General features: G+C 45.9%; 1 protein-coding gene across 1 annotated transcript; it reads left to right on the top strand.

Annotated features, from left to right (window-relative positions):
- Positions 1-383: 383 nt before the first annotated feature.
- LOC120037345 (cell wall protein IFF6-like) lies at positions 384-10,071 on the top strand (the record flags this gene model as incomplete). Its single annotated transcript, XM_038983499.1, has 4 exons — positions 384-452; positions 3,113-5,529; positions 5,717-5,886; positions 9,946-10,071. Coding segments are annotated over exons 2-4 (1,389 nt in total), but the record flags the coding sequence as incomplete, so codon positions are not given.
- Between the last annotated feature and the right edge of the window lie 3,576 nt (positions 10,072-13,647).

The following is a 13,647-nucleotide window of genomic DNA, read 5'->3' on the forward strand; positions in this document are numbered from 1 at the left end:
ACAGGAGTAGCAACAACAGGAGTAGCAACAACAGGAGTAGCAACAACAGGAGTAGCAGCAACAACAGGAGTAGCAACAACAGGAGTAGCAGCAACAGGAGTAGCAACAACAGGAGTAGCAACAACAGGAGTAGCAACAACAGGAGTAGCAACAACAGGAGTAGCAGCAACAACAGGAGTAGCAGCAACAACAGGAGTAGCAGCAACAACAGGAGTAGCAGCAGCAACAGGAGTAGCAGCAGCAACAGGAGTAGCAGCAACAACAGGAGTAGCAGCAACAGGAGTAGTAGCAACAACAGGAGTAGTAGCAACAACAGGAGTAGCAGCAACAACAGGAGTAGCAGCAACAGGAGTAGCAGCAACAGGAGTAGCAGCAACAGGAGTAGCAACAACAGGAGTAGCAACAACAGGAGTAGCAACAACAGGAGTAGCAGCAACAACAGGAGTAGCACGGTACGTGTGTGAAGTTCTGGTCAAAATGTGGGTTGGGTTGTTACGTTGCTGTCGTCTAGTGGGTCGGGTTTTTACGTTGCTGTCGTCTAGTGGGTCGGGTTGTTACGTTGCTGTCGTCTAGTGGGTCGGGTTGTTACGTTGCTGTCGTCTAGTGGGTCGGGTTGTTAGGTTGCTGTCGTCTAGTGGGTCGGGTTGTTAGGTTGCTGTCGTCTAGTGGGTCGGGTTGTTACGTTGCTGTCGGGTTGTTACGTTGCTGTCGTCTAGTGGGTCGGGTTGTTACGTTGCTGTCGTCTAGTGGGTCGGGTTGTTACGTTGCTGTCGTCTAGTGGGTCGGGTTGTTACGTTGCTGTCGTCTAGTGGGTTGGGTTGTTACGTTGCTGTCGTCTAGTGGGTTGGGTTGTTACGTTGCTGTCGTCTAGTGGGTCGGGTTGTTACGTTGCTGTCGTCTAGTGGGTTGGGTTGTTACGTTGCTGTCGTCTAGTGGGTTGTTACGTTGCTGTCGTCTAGTGGGTCGGGTTGTTACGTTGCTGTCGTCTAGTGGGTCGGGTTGTTACGTTGCTGTCGTCTAGTGGGTTGGGTTGTTACGTTGCTGTCGTCTAGTGGGTCGGGTTGTTACGTTGCTGTCGTCTAGTGGGTTGTTACGTTGCTGTCGTTCTAGTGGGTTCGGTCGTTACGTTGCTGTCGTCTAGTGGGTCGGGTTGTTACGTTGCTGTCGTCTAGTGGGTTGTTACGTTGCTGTCGTCTAGTGGGTTGGGTTGTTACGTTGCTGTCGTCTAGTGGGTCGGGTTGTTACGTTGCTGTCGTCTAGTGGGTCGGGTTGTTACGTTGCTGTCGTCTAGTGGGTCGGGTTGTTACGTTGCTGTCGTCTAGTGGGTTGGGTTGTTACGTTGCTGTCGTCTAGTGGGTTGGGTTGTTACGTTGCTGTCGTCTAGTGGGTTGGGTTGTTACGTTGCTGTCGTCTAGTGGGTCGGGTTGTTACGTTGCTGTCGTCGAGTGGGTCGGGTTGTTACGTTGCTGTCGTCTAGTGGGTCGGGTTGTTACGTTGCTGTCGTCTAGTGGGTTGGGTTGTTACGTTGCTGTCTTCTAGTGGGTTGTTACGTTGCTGTCGTCTAGTTGGTCGGGTTGTTACGTTGCTGTCGTCTAGTGGGTCGGGTTGTTACGTTGCTGTCGTCTAGTGGGTTGGGTTGTTACGTTGCTGTCGTCTAGTGGGTCGGGTTGTTACGTTGCTGTCGTCTAGTGGGTTGTTACGTTGCTGTCGTCTAGTTGGTCGGGTTGTTACGTTGCTGTCGTCGAGTGGGTCGGGTTGTTACGTTGCTGTCGTCTAGTGGGTCGGGTTGTTACGTTGCTGTCGTCTAGTGGGTCGGGTTGGTACGTTGCTGTCGTCTAGTGGGTTGGGTTGTTACGTTGCTGTCGTCTAGTGGGTCGGGTTGTTACGTTGCTGTCGTCTAGTTGGTCGGGTTGTTACGTTGCTGTCGTCTAGTGGGTCGGGTTGTTACGTTGCTGTCGTCTAGTGGGTTGGGTTGTTACGTTGCTGTCTTCTAGTGGGTTGTTACGTTGCTGTCGTCTAGTTGGTCGGGTTGTTACGTTGCTGTCGTCTAGTGGGTCGGGTTGTTACGTTGCTGTCGTCTAGTGGGTTGGGTTGTTACGTTGCTGTCGTCTAGTGGGTCGGGTTGTTACGTTGCTGTCGTCTAGTGGGTTGTTACGTTGCTGTCGTCTAGTTGGTCGGGTTGTTACGTTGCTGTCGTCGAGTGGGTCGGGTTGTTACGTTGCTGTCGTCTAGTGGGTCGGGTTGTTACGTTGCTGTCGTCTAGTGGGTCGGGTTGGTACGTTGCTGTCGTCTAGTGGGTTGGGTTGTTACGTTGCTGTCGTCTAGTGGGTCGGGTTGTTACGTTGCTGTCGTCTAGTTGGTCGGGTTGTTACGTTGCTGTCGTCTAGTGGGTCGGGTTGTTACGTTGCTGTCGTCTAGTGGGTTGGGTTGTTACGTTGCTGTCGTCTAGTGGGTTGGGTTGTTACGTTGCTGTCGTCTAGTTGGTCGGGTTGTTACGTTGCTGTCGTCTAGTGGGTCGGGTCGTTACGTTGCTGTCTAGTGGGTCGGGTCGTTACGTTGCTGTCGTCTAGTGGGTCGGGTCGTTACGTTGCTGTCGTCTAGTGGGTCGGGTTGTTACGTTGCTGTCGTCGAGTGGGTCGGGTTGTTACGTTGCTGTCGTCTAGTGGGTCGGGTTGTTACGTTGCTGTCGTCTAGTGGGTCGGGTTGTTACGTTGCTGTCGTCTAGTGGGTCGGGTTGTTACGTTGCTGTCGTCTAGTGGGTTGTTACGTTGCTGTCGTCTAGTGGGTTCGGTCGTTACGTTGCTGTCGTCTAGTGGGTCGTTACGTTGCTGTCGTCTAGTGGGTCGGGTTGTTACGTTGCTGTCGTCGAGTGGGTCGGGTCGTTACGTTGCTGTCGTCTAGTGGGTCGGGTTGTTACGTTGCTGGCGAACAACCAGACGTTTTCATGTCCTGTTTAACAAGGCAGAGTTTTTCTGTCGTGAATCCTTCTTTTGATGACATTATTTGTTATTCCATTTTCTGACTTTTTCAATATAAAAACTCTGAAATGCAGAAACGATAACTAAAACTTGATTACATAATTGACCTATAATGCCTTTCTCGCTCCTATCAGATCTGCACAGAGGTACTAGAGGCGCTTCGGAATGGAGGATTGGGCGAGTCAAAGGAGCGGGCGGAGTCTTACCGTGCGGAGTGTCACAGGCTCTTCCCGTACGCGCTAGCCTTCATGCCCGTGGGGTACGAGGAGAACACCAAGATCACCAATGGCGACGTCTCAACAGAGACCGAGGAGCTGGCCAATGACATGTGAGCTGCGCTACGGTTGGAGAAACCTTACGTGCCAAGCACCGAGCCTTGGGGGACACCAAGTCGACTGGACGCCATTTTGTAGCACCTGTTGAAACGTTGAAGTGGAGGAGACAGAGGGTTTGTTTCTCCTTTGCTTGGGCTTTGGCGCAGTTCGGTTCATCTGTCTCCGACGTGGCAAACTAGGACTGTGTGTGGAGGAGGAAGAGGAGAAGGAGGAAGAGGGGAATGAAATAGGAAGTGAATGAAATGGGAATTGTATTTTTTCATCTTGCTGACGGACTCTAACTGAAAATACAACATCAACAAACACTATCATCAACGAGTTTATTAAAAACACAAACAACAGGCAGATGAGATGAAACTATTTATGTCATGAACAGCAACACTTGGTATTTTTTCTGAGAGGAGATGGAGAACTGTGTTCTCCGTTACTTTGTGTTTTCTCCGTGTATTCTGGTTCTTTCTCCTGTGTTCTCCGTGTATTCTGGTTCTTTCTCCTGTGTTCTCCGTTACTTTTGACCACTTGTTCTAACACAGCAGCAGGTTTAATAATGACCACTGGATCTAACACAGCAGCAGGTTTAATAATGACCACTGGATCTAACACAGCAGCAGGTTTAATAATGACCACTGGATCTAACACAGCAGCAGGTTTAATAATGACCACTGGATCTAACACAGCAGCCGGTTTAATAATGACCACTGGATCCCACACAGCAGCAGGTTTAATAATGACCACTGGATCTAACACAGCAGCAGGTTTAATAATGACCACTGGATCTAACACAGCAGCAGGTTTAATAATGACCACTGGATCTAACACAGCAGCAGGTTTAATAATGACCACTGGATCTAACACAGCAGCCGGTTTAATAATGACCACTGGATCCCACACAGCAGCAGGTTTAATAATGACCACTGGATCTAACACAGCAGCAGGTTTAATAATGACCACTGGATCTAACACAGCAGCAGGTTTCATAATGACCACTGGATCTAACACAGCAGCAGGTTTAATAATGACCACTGGATCCCACACAGCAGCAGGTTTAATAATGACCACTGGATCTAACACAGCAGCAGGTTTAATAATGACCACTTGATCTAACACAGCAGCAGGTTTAATAATGAACACTGGATCTAACACAGCAGCAGGTTTAATAATGACCACTGGATCCCACACAGCAGCAGGTTTAATAATGACCACTGGATCTAACACAGCAGCAGGTTTAATAATGACCACTGGATCTAACACAGCAGCCGGTTTAATAATGACCACTGGATCCCACACAGCAGCAGGTTTAATAATGACCACTGGATCTAACACAGCAGCAGGTTTAATAATGACCACTGAATCTAACACAGCAGGTTTAATAATGACCACTGAATCTAACACAGCAGCAGGTTTAATAATGACCACTGGATCTAACACAGCAGCAGGTTTAATAATGACCACTGGATCTAACACAGCAGCAGGTTTAATAATGACCACTGGATCTAACACAGCAGGTTTAATAATGACCACTGAATCTAACACAGCAGCAGGTTTAATAATGACCACTGGATCTAACACAGCAGCAGGTTTAATAATGACCACTGGATCTAACACAGCAGGTTTAATAATGACCACTGGATCTAACACAGCAGCAGGTTTAATAATGACCACTGGATCTAACACAGCAGCAGGTTTAATAATGACCACTGGATCTAACACAGCAGGTTTAATAATGACCACTGAATCTAACACAGCAGCAGGTTTAATAATGACCACTGGATCTAACACAGCAGCAGGTTTAATAATGACCACTGGATCTAACACAGCAGCCGGTTTAATAATGACCACTGGATCTAACACAGCAGGTTTAATAATGACCACTGGATCTAACACAGCAGCAGGTTTAATAATGACCACTGGATCCCACACAGCAGCAGGTTTAATAATGACCACTGGATCCCACACAGCAGCAGGTTTAATAATGACCACTGGATCCCACACAGCAGCAGGTTTAATAATGACCACTGGATCCCACACAGCAGCAGGTTTAATAATGACCACTGGATCCCACACAGCAGCAGGTTTAATAATGACCACTGGATCCCACACAGCAGCAGGTTTAATAATGACCACTGGATCTAACACAGCAGCAGGTTTAATAATGACCACTGGATCTAACACAGCAGCAGGTTTAATAATGACCACTGGTTGTCTCTATTTTCTTTGTAGGTATCAATAATTGAAGACTTAGTAGTTGGATATGAAACATCGTTAAATAGCTGCAGAATGTTCAATCGGAATGGTGAGTATTCAAGTCGTCTTTGTTTCTTTAAAATATAACTTCATCAACACCATGAAAAGTGATTATTGTGAGGCGACTGAATGATAAGACGATCTGATTGGTTGCCTCAGATGACGGTAAGGAGGAGCCTCCCACCACGTTGCTATGGGTACAGTACTTCCTGGCGCAGCACTACAATATTATTGGCCAGCAGACGCTGGCTCCGGAGTACATCAACACGGCCATCGAGAGCACGCCCACTCTCATAGAACTGTTCCTTATCAAGGCCAAGATATACAAGGTAGGTAACACACATACAGGTTGTCTTACATTCTACGTTCCTCCTAGCATTCTACGTTCCTCCTAGCATTCTACGTTCCTCCTAGCATTCTACGCTCCTCCTAGCATTCTACGCTCCTCCTAGCATTCTACGTCCCTCCTAGCATTCTACGTCCCTCCTAGCATTCTACGTCCCTCCTAACATTCTACGTCCCTCCTAACATTCTACGTCCCTCCTAGCATTCTACGCTCCTCCTAGCATTCTACGTTCCTCCTAGCATTCTACGTTCCTCCTAGCATTCTACGTTCCTCCTAGCATTCTACGTTCTCCTAACATTCTACGTTCCTCCTAACATTCTACGTTCCTCCTAACATTCTACGTTCCTCCTAACATTCTACGTTCCTCCTAGCATTCTACGTTCCTCCTAGCATTCTACGTTCCTCCTAGCATTCTACGTTCCTCCTAGCATTCTTGAATCTGCTGAACATTCTAGAACCATTTTCACATTCTAGATCTCTCCTGACATCAGGGTTTCCGTTAGCCAGTAATAGCCGGCTTTCGACTCCAAAAACGATATATAAAAAGCAGATAAATAAAATTGCCAAAAGTCAATTGTCCGGGAGAAGAAAACATCCAAATGCCAAATAATGGATTTTAGCATATTCATTGATGGAAATACCAGTCGATATGAATACATTTGACTCATCATTCTTATCGGTTTAATTCCATAATTCAGTGGAATTAAGTTGGCGTGTGTGTTCAGTATATTTCAGATGCATCTTATTTATCACACACGTACATCATACAGATACAGAACCTTGGAGTGGTAAATCTGGCTGGCAGCACCAAAGCTGCTGCAGCATCTCAAACAGCTAATGCAAAGGGACGGCTTCATCAACTCATCACACATCACTTTACAATGAGCTGGAGGCAGGGGGCATTTTAGAAGCCTGTTTTAAATCATCCCCAGCACCCCCTCTCACCCCCGTTAATACTCACACTTGACCCCCTCCCCTTACTAGCTCTGACTGTGCTGATAGTAAGTACATTTTCCCTCAATAAAGTAGCTATGACTGTGATGTGGTTGTCCCACCTAGCTATCTGAAGATGAATTCACTAACTGTAAGTCTCTCTGGATAAGAGCGTCTGCTAAATGACTAAAATGTAAATGAATCCTGAACGTTTTACTACATATTATGAGGCATGTCTTACCTTGCTTGAAAGTAGCCAAATCAGACCACATCCACAGAGGCAATTATTTATATCAACTTCCTTTCATGGTCCAGTAGCCAAAGGCACAATCCTAGTCATATTAGTAACCATGATAGTTGTTGATAATCCTAGTCATATTAGTAACCATGATAGTTGTTGATAATCCTAGTCATATTAGTAACCATGATAGTTGTTGATAATCCTAGTCATATTAGGGGGGGGGGGGGGGGGGGGCTGTGTGTCCCTCTGGAAGAGAGAGGGAGGAACTGGCACTGTGTGTGTGGATGTATTTAACTATTCTTGTGGGACCAGAAGGGTTAAGGTTAGAATAGGTAAGGTAGGGGAGGACCAGACCAACTGGCCAAGGTAGGGGAGGACCAGACCAACTGGCCAAGGTAGGGGAGGACCAGACCAACTGGCCAAGGTAGGGGAGGACCAGACCAACTGGCCAAGGTAGGGGAGGACCAGACCAACTGGCCAAGGTAGGGGAGGACCAGGTCGGGTTGTTACGTTGCTGTCGTCTAGTGGGTCGGGTTGTTACGTTGCTGTCGTCGAGTGGGTCGGGTCGTTACGTTGCTGTCGTCTAGTGGGTCGGGTTGTTACGTTGCTGTCGTCTAGTGGGTCGGGTTGTTACGTTGCTGTCGTCTAGTTGGTCGGGTTGTTACGTTGCTGTCGTCGAGTGGGTCGGGTTGTTACGTTGCTGTCGTCTAGTGGGTCGGGTTGTTACGTTGCTGTCGTCTAGTGGGTTGTTACGTTGCTGTCGTCTAGTGGGTCGGGTTGCTACGTTGCTGTCGTCTAGTGGGTCGGGTTGTTACGTTGCTGTCGTCTAGTGGGTCGGGTTGTTACGTTGCTGTCGTCTAGTGGGTCGGGTTGTTACGTTGCTGTCGTCTAGTGGGTCGGGTTGTTACGTTGCTGTCGTCTAGTGGGTCGGGTTGTTACGTTGCTGTCGTCGAGTGGGTTGGGTTGTTACGTTGCTGTCGTCTAGTTGGTCGGGTTGTTACGTTGCTGTCGTCTAGTTGGTCGGGTTGTTACGTTGCTGTCGTCTAGTGGGTTGGGTTGTTACGTTGCTGTCGTCTAGTGGGTTGTTACGTTGCTGTCGTCTAGTGGGTTGGGTTGTTACGTTGCTGTCGTCTAGTGGGTCGGGTTGGTACGTTGCTGTCGTCTAGTGGGTTGGGTTGTTACGTTGCTGTCGTCTAGTGGGTCGGGTTGTTACGTTGCTGTCGTCTAGTTGGTCGGGTTGTTACGTTGCTGTCGTCGAGTGGGTCGGGTTGTTACGTTGCTGTCGTCTAGTGGGTCGGGTTGTTACGTTGCTGTCGTCTAGTGGGTTGTTACGTTGCTGTCGTCTAGTGGGTCGGGTTGTTACGTTGCTGTCGTCTAGTGGGTCGGGTTGTTACGTTGCTGTCGTCGAGTGGGTCGGGTTGTTACGTTGCTGTCGTCTAGTTGGTCGGGTTGTTACGTTGCTGTCGTCTAGTGGGTTGTTACGTTGCTGTCGTCTAGTGGGTCGGGTTGTTACGTTGCTGTCGTCGAGTGGGTTGGGTTGTTACGTTGCTGTCGTCTAGTTGGTCGGGTTGTTACGTTGCTGTCGTCTAGTTGGTCGGGTTGTTACGTTGCTGTCGTCTAGTGGGTTGGGTTGTTACGTTGCTGTCGTCTAGTGGGTTGTTACGTTGCTGTCGTCTAGTGGGTCGGGTTGTTACGTTGCTGTCGTCTAGTGGGTCGGGTTGGTACGTTGCTGTCGTCTAGTGGGTCGGGTTGGTACGTTGCTGTCGTCTAGTGGGTCGGGTTGTTACGTTGCTGTCGTCTAGTGGGTCGGGTTGTTACGTTGCTGTCGTCTAGTGGGTCGGGTTGTTACGTTGCTGTCGTCTAGTGGGTCGGGTTGTTACGTTGCTGTCGTCTAGTGGGTCGGGTTGTTACGTTGCTGTCGTCTAGTGGGTCGGGTTGTTACGTTGCTGTCGTCTAGTGGGTCGGGTTGTTACGTTGCTGTCGTCTAGTGGGTCGGGTTGTTACGTTGCTGTCGTCTAGTGGGTCGGGTTGTTACGTTGCTGTCGTCTAGTTGGTCGGGTTGTTACGTTGCTGTCGTCTAGTGGGTCGGGTTGTTACGTTGCTGTCTAGTGGGTTGGGTTGTTACGTTGCTGTCGTCTAGTGGGTCGGGTCGTTACGTTGCTGTCGTCTAGTGGGTCGGGTTGTTACGTTGCTGTCGTCGAGTGAGTCGGGTTGTTACGTTGCTGTCGTCTAGTGGGTCGGGTTGTTACGTTGCTGTCGTCTAGTGGGTCGGGTTGTTACGTTGCTGTCGTCGAGTGGGTCGGGTCGTTACGTTGCTGTCGTCTAGTGGGTCGGGTTGTTACGTTGCTGTCGTCTAGTGGGTCGGGTTGTTACGTTGCTGTCGTCGAGTGGGTCGGGTTGTTACGTTGCTGTCGTCTAGTGGGTCGGGTTGTTACGTTGCTGTCGTCGAGTGGGTCGGGTCGTTACGTTGCTGTCGTCTAGTGGGTCGGGTTGTTACGTTGCTGTCGTCTAGTGGGTTGTTACGTTGCTGTCGTCTAGTGGGTTCGGTCGTTACGTTGCTGTCGTCTAGTGGGTCGTTACGTTGCTGTCGTCTAGTGGGTCGGGTTGTTACGTTGCTGTCGTCGAGTGGGTCGGGTCGTTACGTTGCTGTCGTCTAGTGGGTCGGGTTGTTACGTTGCTGGCGAACAACCAGACGTTTTCATGTCCTGTTTAACAAGGCAGAGTTTTTCTGTCGTGAATCCTTCTTTTGATGACATTATTTGTTATTCCATTTTCTGACTTTTTCAATATAAAAACTCTGAAATGCAGAAACGATAACTAAAACTTGATTACATAATTGACCTATAATGCCTTTCTCGCTCCTATCAGATCTGCACAGAGGTACTAGAGGCGCTTCGGAATGGAGGATTGGGCGAGTCAAAGGAGCGGGCGGAGTCTTACCGTGCGGAGTGTCACAGGCTCTTCCCGTACGCGCTAGCCTTCATGCCCGTGGGGGTACGAGGAGAACACCAAGATCACCAATGGCGACGTCTCAACAGAGACCGAGGAGCTGGCCAATGACATGTGAGCTGCGCTACGGTTGGAGAAACCTTACGTGCCAAGCACCGAGCCTTGGGGGACACCAAGTCGACTGGACGCCATTTTGTAGCACCTGTTGAAACGTTGAAGTGGAGGAGACAGAGGGTTTGTTTCTCCTTTGCTTGGGCTTTGGCGCAGTTCGGTTCATCTGTCTCCGACGTGGCAAACTAGGACTGTGTGTGGAGGAGGAAGAGGAGAAGGAGGAAGAGGGGAATGAAATAGGAAGTGAATGAAATGGGAATTGTATTTTTTCATCTTGCTGACGGACTCTAACTGAAAATACAACATCAACAAACACTATCATCAACGAGTTTATTAAAAACACAACCAACAGGCAGATGAGATGAAACTATTTATGTCATGAACAGCAACACTTGGTATTTTTTCTGAGAGGAGATGGAGAACTGTGTTCTCCGTTACTTTGTGTTCTCCGTGTATTCTGGTTCTTTCTCCTGTGTTCTCCGTGTATTCTGGTTCTTTCTCCTGTGTTCTCCGTTACTTTGTGTTCTCCGTGTATTCTGGTTCTTTCTCCTGTGTTGGTCAGACCTTCTCCTGACTCACTCAAACTCCTAAATGATCAGCAAGAAACATGTTGTCCTCTACTTTAATAAGAATCCATGTTGTCCTCTACTTTAATAAGAATCCATGTTGTCTTCCCTCTTGTCCTCTACTTTAATAAGAATCCATGTTGTCTTCCCTCTTGTCCTCTACTTTAATAAGAATCCATGTTGTCTTCCCTCTTGTCCTCTACTTTAATAAGAATCCATGTTGTCTTCCCTCTTGTCCTCTACTTTAATAAGAATCCATGTTGTCTTCCCTCTTGTCCTCTACTTTAATAAGAATCCATGTTGTCTTCTACTTTAATAAGAATCCATGTTGTCTTCCCTCTTGTCCTCTACTTTAATAAGAATCCATGTTGTCTTCCCTCTTGTCCTCTACTTTAATAAGAATCCATGTTGTCTTCCCTCTTGTCCTCTACTTTAATAAGAATCCATGTTGTCTTCTACTTTAATAAGAATCCATGTTGTCTTCTACTTTAATAAGAATCCATGTTGTCTTCCCTCTTCTCCTCTACTTTAATAAGAATCCATGTTGTCTTCCCTCTTGTCCTCTACTTTAATAAGAATCCATGTTGTCTTCCCTCTTGTCTTCTACTTTAATAAGAATCCATGTTGTCCTCTACTTTAATAAGAATCCATGTTGTCCTCCCTCTTGTCCTCTACTTTAATAAGAATCCATGTTGTCTTCCCTCTTGTCTTCTACTTTAATAAGAATCCATGTTGTCTTCCCTCTTGTCCTCTACTTTAATAAGAATCCATGTTGTCCTCTACTTTAATAAGAATCCATGTTGTCTTCCCTCTTGTCCTCTACTTTAATAAGAATCCATGTTGTCTTCCCTCTTGTCCTCTACTTTAATAAGAATCCATGTTGTCTTCCCTCTTGTCCTCTACTTTAATAAGAATCCATGTTGTCCTCCCTCTTGTCCTCTACTTTAATAAGAATCCATGTTGTCTTCCCTCTTGTCCTCTACTTTAATAAGAATCCATGTTGTCTTCCCTCTTGTCCTCTACTTTAATAAGAATCCATGTTGTCTTCCCTCTTCTCCTCTACTTTAATAAGAATCCATGTTGTCTTCCCTCTTGTCTTCTACTTTAATAAGAATCCATGTTGTCCTCTACTTTAATAAGAATCCATGTTGTCTTCTACTTTAATAAGAATCCATGTTGTCTTCTACTTTAATAAGAATCCATGTTGTCCTCTACTTTAATAAGAATCCATGTTGTCTTCCCTCTTGTCCTCTACTTTAATAAGAATCCATGTTGTCCTCCCTCTTGTCCTCTACTTTAATAAGAATCCATGTTGTCTTCCCTCTTGTCTTCTACTTTAATAAGAATCCATGTTGTCCTCTACTTTAATAAGAATCCATGTTGTCCTCTACTTTAATAAGAATCCATGTTGTCCTCTACTTTAATAAGAATCCATGTTGTCTTCCCTCTTGTCCTCTACTTTAATAAGAATCCATGTTGTCCTCTACTTTAATAAGAATCCATGTTGTCTTCCCTCTTGTCCTCTACTTTAATAAGAATCCATGTTGTCTTCTACTTTAATAAGAATCCATGTTGTCTTCCCTCTTGTCCTCTACTTTAATAAGAATCCATGTTGTCTTCCCTCTTGTCCTCTACTTTAATAAGAATCCATGTTGTCCTCTACTTTAATAAGAATCCATGTTGTCTTCCCTCTTGTCCTCTACTTTAATAAGAATCCATGTTGTCTTCCCTCTTGTCCTCTACTTTAATAAGAATCCATGTTGTCCTCCCTCTTGTCCTCTACTTTAATAAGAATCCATGTTGTCTTCCCTCTTGTCCTCTACTTTAATAAGAATCCATGTTGTCTTCCCTCTTGTCCTCTACTTTAATAAGAATCCATGTTGTCTTCCCTCTTGTCCTCTACTTTAATAAGAATCCATGTTGTCTTCCCTCTTGTCTTCTACTTTAATAAGAATCCATGTTGTCCTCTACTTTAATAAGAATCCATGTTGTCTTCTACTTTAATAAGAATCCATGTTGTCTTCTACTTTAATAAGAATCCATGTTGTCCTCTACTTTAATAAGAATCCATGTTGTCTTCCCTCTTGTCCTCTACTTTAATAAGAATCCATGTTGTCTTCCCTCTTGTCCTCTACTTTAATAAGATCCATGTTGTCTTCCCTCTTGTCCTCTACTTTAATAAGAATCCATGTTGTCTTCCCTCTTGTCTTCTACTTTAATAAGAATCCATGTTGTCCTCTACTTTAATAAGAATCCATGTTGTCTTCTACTTTAATAAGAATCCATGTTGTCTTCTACTTTAATAAGAATCCATGTTGTCTTCCCTCTTGTCCTCTACTTTAATAAGAATCCATGTTGTCCTCCCTCTTGTCCTCTACTTTAATAAGAATCCATGTTGTCTTCCCTCTTGTCTCTACTTTAATAAGAATCCATGTTGTCCTCTACTTTAATAAGAATCCATGTTTGTCCTCTACTTAATAAGATCCATGTTGTCCTCTACTTTAATAAGAATCCATGTTGTCTTCCTCTTGTCCTCTACTTTAATAAGAATCCATGTGTCTTCCCTCTTGTCCTCTACTTTAATAAGAATTCCATGTTGTCTTCCCTCTTCTCCTCTACTTTAATAAGAATCCATGTTGTCTTCCCTCTTGTCCTCTACTTTAATAAGAATCCATGTTGTCTTCCCTCTTGTCCTCTACTTTAATAAGAATCCATGTTGTCTTCCCTCTTCTCCTCTACTTTAATAAGAATCCATGTTGTCTTCCCTCTTGTCCTCTACTTTAATAAGAATCCATGTTGTCTTCCCCTCTTTAATAAGAATCCATGTTGTCTTCCCTCTTCTCCTCTACTTTAATAAGAATCCATGTTGTCCTCTACTTTAATAAGAATCCATGTTGTCTTCCCTCTTGTCCTCTACTTTAATAAGAATCCATGTTGTCTTCCC

Source organism: Salvelinus namaycush, unplaced genomic scaffold (assembly GCF_016432855.1).
Source record: "Salvelinus namaycush isolate Seneca unplaced genomic scaffold, SaNama_1.0 Scaffold171, whole genome shotgun sequence".
Classification (NCBI taxonomy): Eukaryota; Metazoa; Chordata; class Actinopteri; order Salmoniformes; family Salmonidae; genus Salvelinus; species Salvelinus namaycush.